Source organism: Chamaea fasciata, unplaced genomic scaffold (genome assembly GCF_029207755.1).
Source record: "Chamaea fasciata isolate MVZ Bird 193981 ecotype frontalis unplaced genomic scaffold, bChaFas1.0.hap1 SCAF_11, whole genome shotgun sequence".
NCBI classification, from domain to species: Eukaryota; Metazoa; Chordata; class Aves; order Passeriformes; family Sylviidae; genus Chamaea; species Chamaea fasciata.
In genome coordinates, this window is record NW_027094096.1 from 6012653 (window position 1) to 6030544 (window position 17892).

The following is a 17892-nucleotide window of genomic DNA, read 5'->3' on the forward strand; positions in this document are numbered from 1 at the left end:
GAAAAAGCAGCAGTTTATGGTCACGTGGAGTGGTACAAATTCCAGTGCTTCTGACCATCCAGATCTGAACGTAGTTCTGGACGAGGAGGAGAAGCCCTCTGCTCTTCCGTGTGGGGTGGAAAGGCTCCTCCCGGGTGTCACACCTTAGGACGCGTTCAAAAACATTCAAACACACAGGTCAGTGTGGCTGCTGGTGGTCGGGCTTAGAGGGCAGGGTGGAGCTTTGTCAAAGGTTGGATTTGGTGATCAGGGGGGTCTTTTCCAACCTTAACGATTCTATGACAAACCAGGGGTTGGGATGAAATCCCACAGGAGGGGGGGACAGGGAGACAAAAGCTTAACCGCTGGATGTGTTTGTTACCTTGTGGCTCTCCCAGCAGGAGCTGTTCTCGCTCCCTGGCTTGTCTGACCACGGTGCAGAGCCAGGGGCACTGCGGGCACAGCAGCCTCTCCCTGCAGATGTTCTTCCCTTGCATGGGAGCTGAAAACATTCCCAGGAACAGAGGGGGCAGGGAACCGCTGCCTCCTGAGCAGAGGCTCCCCTGGGTGCCTTCGGCACTGCCCGGGGCTGCCCCTGCTAGCCCCAGCATCTGCTGGTGTCAGAAGAACCTGCGGAGTTAGAGGGAAATAAACCCGAAAAGCCTGTTTGCCGAGGCAGGAACTTCTGGCACAGCAGGGAGCTGCTCCCTCAGTGAGACTCCCAGAGTTTTCAAGGAACAGATCCCACAGCTGTGGCACAGGGACGGTGCAGAGGTTCTGGCATGACCCAGCACAGAACTATCTTTTTACTGCATGCAAGAAGCAACCCCCCTGCCACCCCCCCGATAATTCTTATTTAAATTCTATACAAAACAGAAAAGAATTTTTGATTGCTGAATTGGAGAACTGAAAGGATACAAACAAGTGCCTTTGTAAGGATCATTCCGAGTGTGCGTGGCACAGCTGAGGAGATCCCCTCTGAAAGGTAGGTGATGCTGTTTCCAGGACTACCGAGAACATCACAGGCAGATCTTTGGTCTTAACTATTTAAATTTAGAAATTGAAGTGCTCTTGATACCCTAAAGAAACTCACCAAAAGGTGACTGTTCTATAGACAGATTTAGGCACCCCTTGGTGAAGCAGTACAAGAGCAACACACTGACTCTGCTTGAGCATTTGCATATAGGTAAATTAGAAAAGGCATTACTGGTTTCCCCTTTCTTTTTCATATATACATATATATATATATATATATATATATATATATATATATATATATATATATTTCATTCCACTTGCAAATGATCTAGGAGATATCTCTTCCTTTTTTTTTCAGGACAGGTTAAAATGAGGGAGTTGGGTGTTCTGGTAAATCATCACAGGGACAGTGCTCCACATTGAGGACACAGATGTGAGGGAGGTAAGTGGTCAGATTGCTTTATCCCAGTATTTTTGAGAAGCAAGCCTGGAATTTTGGCTTGGAAAGCATTTACTTGCAGGTACTCGGGTGGTGTGAGCTCACCACAGCAGGGAAGGAGAGTTGAGCACGGCAGCTGGAGATGAAGTGAGCAGTAACACTCGACCCCACCACCGAGACAGGTTTTCCTTTTTAAATTCAAAAGTCCTTTATTTGCCAAAAAAGAAGAAAATATAAAGTAAAAATACAAAGATCAAACCATGCCACCACAAAATGTCTCCAAAACTACTTTTACAAAGTATGAGAACCTTTATTATCATTCTTAAATATTCAGTTTCTAACCCCCTCACCCAGTGATACAGTGAGAAGATGAGCACACAAGGGGAAGCTCTGTTTATGTTTTTCTTACAGTAGCTCGTGCTCGTCACTGAGGTTCAGTTTTGTTTGCATAGACCTAAGATACTGATCTAGAGACTCCAAATCCATACTGTTACAGTGACAGGTCAGTGAACTTAGTCTTGGTCTTTCAGGACTATTTTGTTTCAGAAACTAAGCCCAGTACCTTGGTTAGAGTGTTTTGAGTCAGCTTCATTAAATCCTTGGTTCAGGAGAGCAGGAAGGCTTTGGAAGCCCTTTTTTGCTGTCCGTGCCTGTTCTGCAGAACTTGCCCCTCGCAGGCAGGAGGGGAGCTGGAGCAGTGCCCAGGGTTCACTGCCAAAAACTGGGATGCAGCAAATACTACTGAGATTTTAGAAGAAAAAGAAAAAATCCAACTAGTACCATTCCAGCAGTTACACTGAGCCATACCTCCCGTCTTAGTACTGCAGAGAGAAAATATTTGTGATACAACAGTCAAAAGCAAGGGGTTTGTAAGAACAGAGGGCTTCATTTTGCTAGACAAAAGCAGACTAGAGAGAACAAATAAGCACAATCACATTTTTATCATGCAGAACTGAATTTTACTCACTTTTCTGACTAGTTGTAAGGAAAAAAGCCTTCAGTGTGAGCTGGATGTGCACTGAAAAATGCAGGATGTGTCCTTCCAGGGATGCAACATCTGAAGTGGCACTGACATGGAGTCAGGAGGCAGAGCCACAGCCAAGGGCCTCCTACAAATCTTTTGGGCAGGGATTCTGGGGCTGCTTCACTGCAGCTGAGCAGCTCTGCTGGCTGGACACAAGCACCCTTGGCTATCCCAGAAAAAAGCACGGAAGTAGGACAGGAGTTCCCAAATTTACCTCACTTAAATCCTGCAGAGTTACAAACCTTCCATCCAGAGCAGCTGGGGACAGGGCTAAGTCACAGCTGGGGTGCAGAACACATCCTCTATTGATGCACCTGTGCCTGCTGAATTATGGTTATTTTCAAGTACTTTAGGGAGAGAGAATGGATTTCCATTCCTGGAATATTACTGCAGATTTTGCACTGCCAGCACAGTAGCAGCGGCTTCTGCAGCTTGTCCTTCTATTCACATAGAATGCAAAACATTTGCTGTAAATTTGGGGGTGAAAGCATGGATTGGCTTTGGATTCACTCTGTGTTGTTGTAGCAATGCTAAATGTTTGTAGGAGAGAGGGGCTGGTTTGGGCTCAGCAGAGCAGTTATCAGCTTCCTGTCTCCATTTATCGAACCAAACCTTGGGAAGGCAGCTGCTGACTTTTAACAGACTCTGGGTTCTGACTTGTGCAAAGAAAGGCACCAGTTCAGGCTGGTGAGGTGGGAGCCTGAATTCAGGGAGGGGTTCAGGTAAAGGGCCTCTGCAAAAGGCGGATTAGAAAGACTCTGAAGTGGTGGGTGAGTGAGGATTTCCAGAACTGGCAAACGAGATGTTGCAGTACTGCTGCTTCTGCTGGAGGACCGTGAGGGTTCCATTTCAGCCTAGAATGGGGTCAGGTTCTTGTTCCTTTTGAGGAATCTTAGTCTTTGGAGAGATGTAAAGGGACATCAAACCGAAAGGCCCCTCTGGGCCACGGCAGTGCTGTGCCCAGGTTCTTCTCAGGAAAACGTGGCTGGAGCTGGTTACAAGCAGCAGCTCTGGGACCTCCATCCTCCGTCCATTCCTGCCGTCAGTTCCCTGGTGGTTCTGCATTCGGGCATTTGTGGAATCACTCCCAGGGAAGGTTTTCCCTTTGAGGTTATGGCAGATGGAGAATGGATCCAGACACTGTGTGCTTGCTGCATTCCAGGGGCTTGCCTTGGTTTGGCCAGAGTGCTCTGTGCTTCATCTGTTACTATGGGATGCAGAGCACCTGGCAGGGCCTTTGCTACCAATGTGGGCATCCAGAAGTTTCCCAAATACCAAGTCCAGGATCCTGGGGGGGTGTTTATGCATCTGGTCAGTTCAACTGAAACCCTCATCTCTTCCCGAGTTTGATGGTGGGAGAGTTCTGACCCCAGGGAGGCAAGCAGCACATCCCCCTGGGCTTCAGAGGCTCCTGGGAAAGCACACAGTGCACTGGAGCGAGCAGCCCGTTCCTCATTTGGATACTGACCCCTGGAGGTACCGCAGGGATGCAGTCCTGTCCCTGGGGACACGCGAGTTCGCCACTGCCCGGTGTGCTCTGCCTCCAGGGAGGGCAGCGGGGGCTGGCTGGGCACAGGGACAGGCAGCTCCCAGGAATTCTGTCAGGAAACACAGCTTGAGGCTGTCCCAGGTGGGTACAGGAGACGCGGAGCACAAGGAGCATCACAGACTGGGCACAGCTGGGAGGGCTCACACCTGGCCCAGCTGAGAAGGTAAGGCCCAGACCTGCTTGTGCATAAATGAGGGCTACAATTAAGAATTTGTTCTAATCATCCCTGTGCTGAAGCACAGGCAGTTCCTGCTGGCCAGGAGGGACAGCTGCAGCAGCAGTGTGTGCTGGGAACAGAGGTATCGCTTGTGATTCTAGGGGGAAAAGTTGGTTTAATTTTGCACTTAAAGCAGGAATTCATTAGTTACAGCATTTCCTCCCTGAGCCTGGGAGAAAAATTAATTTTGGCAATAATAGAGACTAATTCCTTTACTAGTTAAAAGAGAGGGATTTTTTTTTTCTTCATTATCTCAGCTTAGTCTCTTGGCTACAGGTTAAAAAAGGCCACAGGAGAGGAGAACACAGGAATGGACGGAACTGGTGCAGGCCAGGCACAGCAGTCTCAACACAGTAGCCGATCAGCAGAGATCTGTGTTTGCTGTAAATACTCTGCAAAACACTTCTGCAAAGTAGAAATCTGTACAGAGAAAGCTCTGGCCAGAGGCAGATTGGCACAGGAGGGCACAGAGGACTAGAACAGGTAACTCCATCTCAAATTCCTAGAGAACATGACCTGGTGTGGTGCTGCCACTGCTCACAGCTCCACAGTGCAGCAGCCAGGGTAAAAGCACAAAGGGACTTCACTCTCCCCCTGCACAGGCACATCCCCTAAGTTTCCAGGACATGAAGGAAAAAAAAGAACTTCACTGTGACCTGTGTTTTAAAAGATTTCTAGACACACATTTAAGTTAATTTGGCAGCTCTTTTGTCACCCCTGGTGGGGACAGAGTGGCACAGGACAGAGAAATGACCACTGTAGATGTTGCATGCAGCTGTTACAGGTAATCATTAGATGCTGGCATTTATTGCACATCTGGGGACATAACAGAATTTATATATAAATGAAACAAGGTGCAAACACCATTTTCAGTGAGTGTGCACAATAACACATTGTAAAAAGCCTTTTCATAGAAATTACCTTATTGCAATTTTACAGGAAGACAAAAAGGGCTCTCAAGTTTCAGTGTACAGAATAAAGCACATTGTTCCAATGATGGATTTAAGGAAAACCCCCAAGTGCCTTGGGACTGAATGCTATCCAGTTTGAAAGATATGGGGCTGTCTTCCACTTCTCTACGCTCAGAGATCTGAGATAATTAGTTTGTCTGACTTGTCTCCAGTTTCAGGGGGAGGTAAGACTTCATCTGTGTCATAGTCTTCTTCACATGATCTGCAAAGACAAAAGGTGTGTCTTTAAAAGCTGTATTTTGGTTTTCAGGGCAGTTATTTCAGTAGCTACTAAGGCAGCTGGCTAAAATGCAGTGGCATGTGAGAGGTGAACCTCGAGGAGGAGATTCCTGAGGCATGGGAAGAGGGTGGGAGTAGTCAGTACTCTGACAGCAGATTTGGTTCTGTGCTCCCCTCCAGCCTCATCTGAGGCTTCCAGAACAAATTCTCCCTGGTGCTCAGCTTCAGTAACAATTGTGAGGAACTCCCAGTGCCTCAGTAGTTCAGTGTAGAAATAGTCATCCAACCACAGCCCCAGAGGAGCCTTGGCTCAGAAACACCTGCTCCAAAGCATCTTTTGGCTGAGGTGTGTTTTGACAGACACAGAATAACAACTGTGGCCACGCTTTCATGTTCCTCTCTTCCTCAGTTTGAAGTTTGATATCCAGGACGGAGCATTTACAGTCTGAGAAGGTTTGGTAGGAATTCCCAGCTCCGGCTGCATTATCCAAGCTAGTTGGGTTCCATGCCCTGCAGCACAGGATATGGATCTGGGGCTCTCAGCCCATTCCTAGTCCCAAGAAATGATGTTTTTAAGAGGTTTCCCTTCAGTCACAGCCTACTGTGGGTTAGTTTTGCAGGGCTCCCAAGAAATTAAAGTTCTTCTTTTTGTTCTAAAGCCAGGTTGCTCACAAAGGAAATGTTGGAGCAGGTGCTCCAGTGGCCAGCACAGGAACGGCTCTCGTGTTCAGTGGTAAACTGAGCTGCAAAAAGGTGAACTCCTTTGATAGCCCAGCATGGATGTGCCAGGAAGGAATTGTCTACCCCTTCCTGAGGTGTTTTTCCCTCGGCTGACCTGTCTGCAGGCACAGCAAACCCTCGGGAGGCTGTCAGGGTCTGTCCTGCTGAAGGCAGGAACCTCCCGTGTGCAGGGGAGACCAGCCCAGATCTCCCTGGAGAGCACTGTCCTCTCTGTTCCATAGGGAAAGCACCTGCTTAGTAATTCTGCCACCTTCTGGATTCTCGAATAAGTGGGAGAAGGGAAACAACGGTCTGGTCTGGATCCTGCACCAAACCTGTTCTGACCACGTTTGCAAGGTTGCCAAAATATGTGCGATTTGCATCTTTCTTGCCTCAGTGGTACCTGTGGGGGCTGTTGCTCTGCCTTCCCCACCAGGAATGGATTGGGAATGTTTGCAGGTGCCTCAGCTTCTCTAATCTCTCCTTGGTTTAAAGTGATGCAGCTGAGGAACACTTTGTATTTCCATTTGAATGCTGTTCTTAGAATGTTCCTTTCCTCTTTCCTTTTCCTCCAATTCTACCACCACCTGTTAGCCTTGTCCCTTTCTCTCCTACAAATGGAACGTGACCTCTTCCCTGCATTGCACACTCACCAGCAGCTGGAGGTCCATTATAGTCTTTTCCTTCAGGTGTCTTTTGCTTCTGCACTAAACCCTCTCATGTCTGCTTCAAAAGGGACTTCCCACTGTCCTTTCCCAGTGAGTTACTTTTCCACTGCATGGGTTTGTTCCTTAAGGCTCAACAGTGCCTGCCTTTCCCATCTTGGAATAAATGTTTTCCACCTTTATAGCTAAGGAGTGTCTCTGGGATGCTTTTGAACAAGATTAGCACTAAAGGTAATCAATCCTTGCTCTCCTCCCAGGCCAGTTTCAGAACTTCAGTCCCATAAAAACAAATACGGGCTTGTGTAGGTTTAACACCCATTCCTCATGACTCAACTGTGGCAACTCTAGGTCGTTCACAGGAGGGAAATTACTCCAGGCAATTCTTTCTTTCTGCCCTTCCTTCTGGCAAACACATTTTGGCTCTGGGTGGTTCAACAATGTCCTTGTTCCCCCTTTCCCTTCCTTTCACTGCTGGGTTCTGGGAATGGAGCAGCTGAGCCATCAGACAACTGGAGTGAGACAAGAACAATGCTCTAAGCTGCCTAAACCAACATCCTCTGATCCTATGCCTCTGTCCCCCCTCTCCACTCTGAGCAGGATGCTCTGCATTGTGCCCTGGCTCCCTGTTGCTCAGGTGACGTTTCCCCACCAGCCGCTGATAAAAGATCCTCTTCCTCCTTTTCCTTCCCATGTAGAAAGACCTCTTTCCCTGAAGGCAGTGGTGGTTTCCATGTCCCTCAGCTGGCTGAGGCTGGGTTCTGGGACAGTGAACCAAGCAGTGCCCATTGCTGCCCTGCCCTGCAGGGAAGGCTTGGCTTGCTGCAAAACCAAGGCTTGTATCTGCAAAGGCCTGTGCTGGCCAGAGCCAGCTGTTGGTGCTGCCCCCAGAGAGCAGGGTGAGTGTCCATTCCCCAGGGACTGCCTCTCTCCGTGGAATCCCACACAGGTCAGAGAGCAGAGCGTGGCTGAGAAGAGCTCAGATCAGCTGAGGCTTCCAGTGAAATGTGATGCTTTGTTGTTGTCTCGAGCATGACAAGACCCTCCTCTTATTTTTGGTGACTGCAGCTCTCAATGGAGTCCAGCATGCTGGAAGTATCTGTGGATAGTGGGAGTATTCACTGCCTTGAGGAGATTGCTGTTCTGGGAGCAGGGCTCTCTCCTGGGCATGCCTCAGCCAGCTTTAGACTGACCGGCTTTAGAAACTTTCCTTCCAGAGAAACAGGGACAGGGCTAATCACAGAAGTGGGACACACTGATGCATCTGTGATTGCTGAATGATGCTTGTTTTCAAATGTACTTGTAACACATAGACCAGATTTCATGTTCTGCCAGCTAACTCAGCCAAAAATCTTTCAGTCTCTCCCAGAGCTCACCAGGCATTGTCTTGGTTCTGTCCCCACTCCCTTTTTCTGTCATGCTCAAAACACAGCAGAAATAATGTATGTGCAAAAACTCAATGGCTCTTTCTGGCAAATTTGTCTGGGCATCCAGCTCTTTGTTTTTTCTTTTTCCTTTCTTTTTTCCTTCGTGGTCTGTTGCTATGCTCCACAAATGAGATCTAATCCTGCTGCCATGACTACAGAGCTTTCAGGGGCTCTTAAAGCTAGCAGCCAGGTTGCTGACATGCTCTTTGCAGGAAGACACAGAGCTGCTTCAGACCAGCTTCAAAAATCTGACATCACCTGTCGCTCTTCCCCTGGTTTTGGTGACTTTGGGAATTCATGGTCCTGCATGAAGCTTTAATGGCAGCCTCCTGTTTCTTTTCTGTGCTGAAGACACAGGTGTTGCAAAACAGCTGCAGGGAATGCAGCAATTTCATCTTCCATCCTGCCCTGCCTCATCTTCCATTGTGAAGGCCACGGAAAGGCCAGGCAGCTCAGAGGGGCTGAGAGAACAGCCTGTTGCTGTTTGGATGCACAGGCAGAGAGGGGAACAGCTCTCAACAGCTTTGCAAATCACCGTGCCTAATTAGTAGGTGCTACTGTTATCCCAAGCAATTTCCAGTGTGGGAAGTTTTGAAAATGATGCAATCTTCTCAAGACACTACTGGCTCTATAAATACTGCTTATAAAGCCTGGATGCAATCCTGAATCATGCAGGATTAACACAGGGTAAGCATAACACAGGGTGGTGGAAAGAAAGATTCTAAAGAAGATGCCAACACAGACACAAATCTAAAGGAAGATTAGACCGAGTCTCCATTTATCTGCAGGAAGCCTTTGCCCACAGACTTCTGGAACAACTGGTCTGTCTAAATTCACTGGCTAAAGATAGCTGGTGTGTCTGTCCAGAATCTTACAGAAGGCTGAAAACTGAGTGTAGGTATTGAAGAAACCAAATGTTTTTAAAAAACTCTCAACAAACTCAGTAAATGAATGAAAATATTCAAGTATAACTTATGAAGAGCACAGACTAATAGACAAAGTTGGACTAAAGAAAGTCTCTACTAGGTATAATAAATGTAACAGAGCTATGGCTTCTAATCTATGACAGTGTGACATGGTCAATTACAGGGCCAAGACCAGCAAAAGTCGTTTGATCTCTGTTTTTGTACAGAGACCAAAAGAAATAGGCTTTGTCTTTTTCCTCCCTTCGCTGATGTGTGCAGCTGATCCAAGTGGCTGCCCCCAGCACTGCTCTACTCCTGCTGCAGGGAGCAGCTGTCCCAGCCTCACGTTCATCCCACTGCTCCACTGCCTCTGCTGGCAGTGGCAGCACGTGCCCCCACCAAAGCCCAGCTGGAGGCAGCTGTGTGTGCCCAGGGCAGTGCCAGGCCCGTGCTCACCCCTCCTGGAGCTGCTCATTCCCAGACTCCTCGGCCACCAGGATCTCGTACTCCTCAGCCGCGTACCTGTCCCAGTCTGAGGGCTCGGGGCTGTCGCTGTCCGTGTCCTAAAGAGATCACACAGTCAGCCTCTAGGGTGGGAAGGAATGGATGGAAACAGCCAGGAGAAAAGTGCCTGAACTGAGAAAGTCACAACCATCTTACAGTGTTTGAACATCTGCACATAAAGGACTATGAAAAAATACCTCTCAGGGTCTGTAAAGCTCAGCATGTGACCTGAGATGCCAAAACCCTGCACCTGCTCCACTTCAGAAATGCAACAGCCACACACTTGCTGTGCTCTAGCTCAGTCTGTGCACTCCATACAGGATGGAAGAACTCAGTGGTTTCAAATCTGTCCACCAAAGGTTAATTGTAATTGATCTTTTGAGGGACTCTACAGTTTGCTAAGTTAGAGAAGATTACAGGATAACACCTCTATAAATACCTGGCCCTCTGCCATTTACTACAGGGTGGGGATAATAAGTTATCCCCCTGATCCCACTTGACTGCTTTTATTATGATTCAGTTCAAACAAACAAACAAACAAACAAACAAACAAACAAACAAGGTGGCTCTGTCTGGGGATGTATTTAAGCTTTGAATCACGGAACCACAAAATTTTTATTGGAGATTATGTGGGAACAACTGTGAGGGAACCAGAGCTGGTTTTGGCATTCCCTCCACTTCTGTGTACTTTGAGCAGATAAGAGGCTTCTGGGAGACAATCAGTAAGCTGTACTTGGAAAAAAGTGTTCTTTTATTCAGCTGGATTTTCCCTACGTTCAGGAGCACTCCAAAGATGAGTGTGAGGTTTTCTTATTTAGAAATAAAGGTGATTGATACCTTTTGCACTGCAAAGGGATCCCTCTGTTCATTGTCCAGATATTTCTCTAAATTGAAGAAGGTGTTGAAGAACACATGAGCCATTCTGCACCTCTTCAGGTCTCGCAAGGTTACTCTTCCTACAGAAAAACCCCACACGGTTTTGTTACTGAGTTCTTACAAAAGTTTTAATTGTAACACCAGTAGGCTTCAATAGCACAAAATTCCTTCCCAAGTCAGTCATAGATTTTAACAGCATTCAATAAATGGGTGTGTTTTAAGCCTAAATCTCACATACATATGGAAGCCTTTGACATTCACATGAAATGTGAAGGCATGTGGATGGTTCAGTTTTAGAGTGCAGACTGTCAGCACATCCCACAGCTGGAGCACACAAGAATTGTTGCTCCAGCGCCAGGCAGTTAATTCACGAGCTCTCTCATTTCAGTATGTCAGACCTCCTGATGCACAACATCATGGCCCAATGTGCAGTAATTTCCACCCTGGGACTCTCACACAGGGCTCTGCCTGTAGATGGGTTTCACAGTGGCTTTACCTTCTCAACCCCCCACAAATGAAAGGGGGTGAAAGCTCTGCCCAAACAGGACTCACCTTCCCTCTCTGGCTTAACGAGGTCCAGCATCTGGCACAGCAGGTCCTGGAAGGGCAGTGGCTCTATGCCCATCACCTCCATGCGCTCACACTGCTCCTCATAGAAGAATTCCAGCTCGTACATGGACAACACCCCGTCCCCATCCAGGTCCATGCAGCGGAACCAGTACTCGATGCTGGGAACAGAGCAGGGGCACTGCAGCACTGCACGGGGACATGCACACTGCAGAGACTGCAGCAGTGCACACCCCCTACCCGCCCCCCCAAGGCTCTTCTGCCACAGCCTGGCATAAACCTAGGGATGACAAGACCTGCTGAGAAGAGTCAGGGCACAGGCCAACACTCCAAGCACCTCCTGTTAGTCTCCCAGGTGGCTGTGAGCAGCACAGCCACACTCGTGACCTCTCACCTGTACCAGTGTTCACTGTGCTGCAGCCCAAGGGGGGCTCACCTAGGGCAGGGAGTCCCTGTCTGACCCAGCAGCAAGAGTTGGCCAAATAGAGCCATCTCTGAGCCCAGGACACTGCAGGGACCCTGGTGAGGGACAAGGCAGCCGTGTCATGCACACATTTGCTCCTTTATACACAAGGCTGAGCTCTCAGGCAGCTGCACTCTGAATCCCTCCTCCCCTCTGGAGGGTCCAAGCCTGCAGTTCTGGATTCTTCTTCGCTTGTTATGTGTAAGATTCCTTGTGCTAACACTCATGTGCACATCTGGATCACCCCTGCACAGCAGTCTCCCCCGACTGCACAAATCAGGCCACAGGCAGGTTTTACAAAGTGCCACAGTGAAGTTTCCCCTCCTTACACACCCAATCCACCTGTGAAAGGATGTGCCCAACTGCTGCCAGCACTTCAGCAGTGTGTGCTCAGAGCCAGTGCCTCACGGCATGAGGTGATCAAAGGCACTGGTGACTGCCAAGATATAAAAAATTACAAGAAAATTCTGCTTCTATACAATTTTCCTCAAGAAAGGCAAATGATTTGACCAACCATCACCAGTAAGATCTTTTCTTCCTAACAGCCCCCAGACCCCAAGCTGCTCTCTCTTGTAGAAAGTGGTAGGTCCCAGAAGTTTCCATATCTTATTTGCTCATCTCAATGATTTTATTAAGACACAGAAATCAGTCTCACCTTGTAGCACTCCTTTTGTCTTCCTCTGAAATCAGGAGCCACACAAAATCCGCGTAACTCATGCGCCCTTCCTTTTGAACTTCAGTGCCTCTAGAAGACATAGCAGAAAAAAAAATTAAAAATCACCAGGCCTTTAAATACTCAGGATGTAATCAAAGATATTTTTCAAAGCATTAGTGAGAGAAAATGGGGCACTGTCACCTATTCAGCCTGTAGTCCCTGCACCCTGCAGCACCAGGCACAGAATTTGCTGCCTTTTATCACCGCAGAGCTGAAGCTCATCTGCCACATCCCCTCCCACAGCACTTCCCTTTCCAGAGACTTCAAAGCAGTGCTCTCCAGCTATCCCTGGGCCACGTCTTCCAGCTATGCCCAGTTATCCCATTCTATGGGATTTTTGTTTTCTTAAGATACCCAGAAGTCTCATTCCATGTTCAGGCAGCTCCAGCTGGAGCACCCTGTTTGAAACCATTCTGATCAGGGACATTTCTGAGAATAACTTGTATTTCTCAGCCTGACAGAAATTCCCTTCCCTTCTTCCCCCAAGAAATGTGCTATTCCTCACCTCACCACAGCTCCGCTGAATATCCGCTCAATGATCCTGTTTGACAAAGCTGGAAACAAGGAAAACACAGAGAAAATGAGGCTACAGCTCACAGGAATAACTACCATCAGTTGTTCTTGCTGAATCCACACAAAGCCCTTTCCCATTGTTAAAAGAAGGCTCTAACTACATTGCCTGTCTAACCATCCTCTGTTTAGCAGCATTTTTAAAACCCCGAGATGATTCTCCCTGTGTGTCTGCCTTTGGATCCTTCCAAACACCACGCTGTCCCACAAAGATGGCAACTGTTATCTGGATCCTTGGAAATGGGCATGTTACTCCTACTTTGCTGCAGCAGGATTTGTCACATGGAAGAAGGACACTATCCCAGTGTGTACTGCAAAAGAAGTTTGGTTATCAAACAAAAATAACACATCAAATCCCTACAAAACACTTTTGAGGAAAGGACAGGCTGTGGCAACCATGCTGCAGGGAAGACAATGAAACACCAGCATAAAAGTGAGGCTCTGCCAGCCAGGAGATGTGTGGCGTAGATTGTTATGGCAGAGCACAAGCCAAGCAGCAGTTTTGGGCAGGGTTTACACAGTGACCTCACCACCCCAGGCAGCAGAGCCCAACCTGGACTCCTTCTACACGTTCTCCATCACTCCTGTGGTCCTGGCACAGTTCCAGCACTGCAGCCAGGCTGACCCAGCCTGCCCCACGCCTCAGGTGACAGGCTGCTGGGCACTGCACCCATGGCTTCACCCCTTAATCCTTGGCTCCCCAGCAACTCGGGGCTCTCAAGCCTCCTGCACAGCAAATACTGCATTCCACACTGCAGCTTCCCAGCAGGGACCAATCTCCCATATCACCCACCCCAAGGGAGGCACTCCTCCATCCCCACCAACCCAGCCCTATGATCAACACTCCTGAGTCCTGTGACTGCCACACTCACCCAGAACCCCCGTGGCCTCCCCATAAATGCCTGCACTTGGAACACATGGGTGTTTTAGCCCTTTGTGGATTTGTATTCCATTAATTTATCTATGGCCCTTGAACCTTCAAAAATAGCATCTGCTCAACTTCTGGAAAGGAAGTTCCATGCTGAACTGAAGAGACACTCTCCAGAGTCCATCTGCAAGCTGAAATCACCCAAGCTTCACTGGACTCTGGATTCCTCTCATGCATAATTAGATTGCACTTCAACAATCTCTGAAGTTCACATGGGCTCATCCTTCTTGTCCCTACCTCCAACTTCCTGCAAAGCCCTCAGTAAATAATAAACAATTTGCCTGTCCTCCTGGCAATAACCCACAAATGAACAGAAGCTCCATCTGTAGCTACTCATGCAGAAAATAGTGTGTCCTGGAGTTCTCTGTGCCTAAGCTTGTACAACTGCATCTCTAAATCAACATTTATTTAAGAGATGGGTGCCTACATTAAAACTTTTTCTGAGGCATCAAATTAACCAAATTAAAGGCAGGCTCTATTCTTCAGTAGGAAGATTCTATTTTCAGCAATGCCCTCACCCCACCACATTTGCAGGCAGCATACCTTGATCACTGTACCTAGCCAGGTCCTTCTGGCTGATGTAAAGGTCATGGTCAGTATCCAGCTCCCAGAATTTGCAGTATATAACATAAAAGTGCTCGTAGGAGAAGTAATCTGTGATCTGATTTATGTCATCCTCTTCTTCCAAGAGAGCAAGAGTCTGAAAAGGTACAAATACAGTGGGAAGTTAAACCTGGATGAAGAGGCAGCTGAGCAGCTGAAGTGCTCCAGTTTCTCAGGAAGGTGGGTGAACACAGCCCTGAGAACTAATCCAAAGTGCAGCCTTTCCCCAATAGATGGGGTTGCTGTATTCCTTAGCAGGTACTTACAGAGCACCTGGCATGGCCATCCTGCTTAGCTCATCTCTGCCACTCCTGTCAACAATTTTTGTTCATTTTCAGCTCTAGTAAAGAGTGAGGCAGAGAAACAGAACACAAATTGCTGTGTCAGCTGGGATCCATGGCCTGGGAAACAATCCTGACCTGCACCAGGGACTCTGAGAGCCACTTCCAGCAGCAAGTCCACAGTCTTCCAAAGGAACTGAGATGCCTTTACCCATCACACATCCCTGTCTGCCTCCTGAAGGGCAAAATCAAGTCTTGTTCCAGACTCACACCTGGACTGGGACAGGAAGGATGGACCCCAAACTAATCACACTGACTTCCCTGTGTTGTTGCAGAAATCATTCGGGTTAAACTTATTTCCAACCATAACATCTGTTGACATGTCCTATTAGGAAACATTTACTGCTAACATCCATGTTTCATTCCCACTTTATACCTCCCTGTCCTTCTCAGCAACAAGAGAGCATTGCACATTTCCCAGTGCCACCTCCCTACTTTTCTTCTTGGTGCTGAGGCCATGGGACACCAGAAACCTTCTTGTCTAATAAATCATGGCTCCAATGAGCTGCAGGCCTGACCTCCCCTGCCCTCACAGCCTCTCCCAAGGGAGCAGGCAAAACACAGCCTGAGCTATCCCAAGGAATGGTGTCTCCAAGCAGGCAGGCTCAGTGGCCCTGCTATCCATAACCATAAAAACAGATGCTGTGTTATGTGTTGGCACCGGTATTTCAGTATCAACTTGCAGCCACCTCCACATCCAAGGAATCCAAACAAAACTCTCATATCCCATCCAGGTTCAGTGAAGTTTCTGGCAGGGATAACAGGATGGCACTGCCAGACCTGCACTATTCTGACTTGCCGACACCCAAGTCTCAACACCTTTGATCCACCACTCACTGGCCTCACCAGACTGTTTCAGGCTCTCTCCCTCTCTTTACAGACGACAATCACTCGAGGAGCCATAACTACTTTTTTCTTTTGTAGCTCACAGCCAAAGATGCCATTTACACATGCAGCAAGGAGCTGAACTTCCCTGCTGCAGGAGATGGAAGGCAGAGTAGGTGTGGAAGGAGAAAAATGGAAAGAATGTTCAGAGGGAGAAAATGAGTGGATAAAGATGCAGGATAATCTGGGAAGATTTATTTGCAACAGAGTTGGGAAGGAACAGGGACCCCAGGGCTTGGACTGGCATAAGGCAATTCAAAAGAGCACTCATTTTTCCATTAGCTGATGGGGTCAAGCAAGGGAGATGATGTCTGAAAAGAGAGACAATGTGAATTCATACTTGTGGGGTTTGAGGAAGACAGCACACTACACCTGGAAGGGCAAACAGGATGCAGGAGGGAAATCTCACTATTTTAGCCAGTCTTCACCTTTCAGCCTCAACACTTTCTAGCTCTTTAGGTTGGGCTGGACATGAGCAGCCTGAGACAGTTTTAACCTGGCGCTCTTTTGAGCAAAATACACAGAGGACAGAGATCCAAATCCTGACATAAGGACACACTACAGGCACTGGAGGAAGAACTAAGCTCCGTTCATTATCCTGTGGAGATCAGCTCCCGAGGTGCCTCATCCTGCAATTGCAGAGATGTTCCTGACCAGCTGTCAGTGGGCTGAGGGCTGCCTAGGAGGCAGGAAATTTGCTCTCCTACCCCTGCCACTCCTGCAGCTCTTCTTGGCTGCTTGTGAGCCACTTCACATGGATGCAGTGCCATGTCCTGCTTCCCTTCCTGCTGCCTGGACCAGGAGCCAGGCTGCTGCTCCATGCGGCCTCAGGGCTGGAGCCCGGTCACACCCCGATCTTCTCTCAGTGCCCTGGGGCCACTCTTGCCCCTGCTCTTCTCACCTCAGCTCAGACAAAGCCCCTCCAGTAGCCCCAGCACTCCTGGCACTGAGCACCTGGCCCATCCCACTGCAGCCCAGGTGCAGCTCCCTCACCATCCAGCCGCAGGAATAAGGAATGCTGCACTCTGGATCCTGTTCCCACAAAACCCCACGTACCTGCAGGAAGTTGCTTTTCCTCAGCTCTGTTAGAGTGATCTTCCCCGACCAGGATCGATTGACTGTGTAGAATATCCTCTGTATCACCTGCAACATATGAACAATGCTCTTGAAATCAACTCCTGAAACACAGCAGCTTGGGAATTGAAATGCAGTGCCTTGGTTTATTCACTCATCCTAAGGAGACCTCTTTTTGAAAACTGTTTTGTGATCTTTTCTGTAGATACTGCTATCCTTAATTGACTACACAGTCTGAAAGCAACATTTGCTTCTTAAACAGCACTATCCCTTTCCAGCCTGAACATATTTTCACTGCTCTAAATTCAGCTCTTTGGGCATGCAGATGCATTATTTACATCAGGGAACATAATCAAATTGCTGATGAATCACTTTGAGTTTTTCACATTTAAGGGGACATAGTTTGCACGGATCCCCCATGAAAAAGGGTTCTGGGGAAAAAAAAAAGAAAGAAAAAGAAAAAAGAAAGAAAAAAAAAAAAAAAAAAGGACTTCTGACTCTTCTGACTCCTGCAGAGGAGCAAGACATGGAAATGAAAGGCACAGTGAATGTCTGACCCATTGAAACTATAACAATGCCTCGTGTTCCCAGTGCCTCTGCTGATAGTAAACAGAAGAGGTTCTGTTTGCAATTATTCTGGGCAGGTGTTAACCTCATTTGCCTCCTTTCCAGATATGCCTCTGATGAAAATGAGCAAAAATCATGGGGGAGAGGCACAGAACCCTCAGAAGCCAAAAGCAAACAGCTCCAAGCATGAGACTGAGCTCACTCCCAACTTCTCAAAAAGCAAACAGCCCTTCCCAATCTGCTCCTTGTCAGCTGTCAAGTATCATCGCAGAGTGGGAAAAACACACACGTGTGACCAAGCACATGCAAGAACAAACCTAGCAGGGCCAACAAATATACACAAACAACAAATAAATATCACCAGCATGAGAAAGGAGGAATAGAATTAATTTGACCATCAGCACTGGAATCTTGTTGATCAAACCTTTGATATCTCTGACATGTTGGCACCTTCCCCCAGAATTCTGGTAACCTTTAGTGTACACTATTCCAACACAAAAATTGACTTTACACAACAATGTGGACATAACAGGGATTAATCCAGCTAGCAGAATAAATGGGATGGATTCCTCTTTTAACCAGAACTAGTTTCAAGTGGGCAAGCACTACTAAAGGGCGTACTTTGCACTCGGTCAAACAAGTGCTGGTTCTTAGTCCAGGCCAGATGCAGAACCAAGTATGAGAATGCTCCCAACAGTCTGCCTTGGGA

At 47.8% G+C, this 17892-nt stretch overlaps 1 protein-coding gene across 3 annotated transcripts in view; it reads right to left on the bottom strand.

Annotated features, from left to right (window-relative positions):
* Positions 1 to 1579: 1579 nt before the first annotated feature.
* PPP2R3A (protein phosphatase 2 regulatory subunit B''alpha) overlaps positions 1580 to 17892 on the bottom strand; it is a 56405-nt gene continuing 40092 nt past the window's right edge. For all 3 annotated transcript variants that reach the window (XM_066194145.1, XM_066194146.1, XM_066194144.1), the window contains exons 7-14: positions 16599 to 16685; positions 14257 to 14413; positions 12721 to 12769; positions 12156 to 12245; positions 11023 to 11198; positions 10432 to 10550; positions 9547 to 9653; positions 1580 to 5359 (exon numbers count right to left, since the gene is read on the bottom strand). In XM_066194145.1, the coding sequence (XP_066050242.1) occupies positions 5269 to 5359; positions 9547 to 9653; positions 10432 to 10550; positions 11023 to 11198; positions 12156 to 12245; positions 12721 to 12769; positions 14257 to 14413; positions 16599 to 16685 (876 nt within the window). In that variant the 3' untranslated portion in view covers positions 1580 to 5268. The remainder of the gene's footprint in view (positions 5360 to 9546; positions 9654 to 10431; positions 10551 to 11022; positions 11199 to 12155; positions 12246 to 12720; positions 12770 to 14256; positions 14414 to 16598; positions 16686 to 17892) is intronic.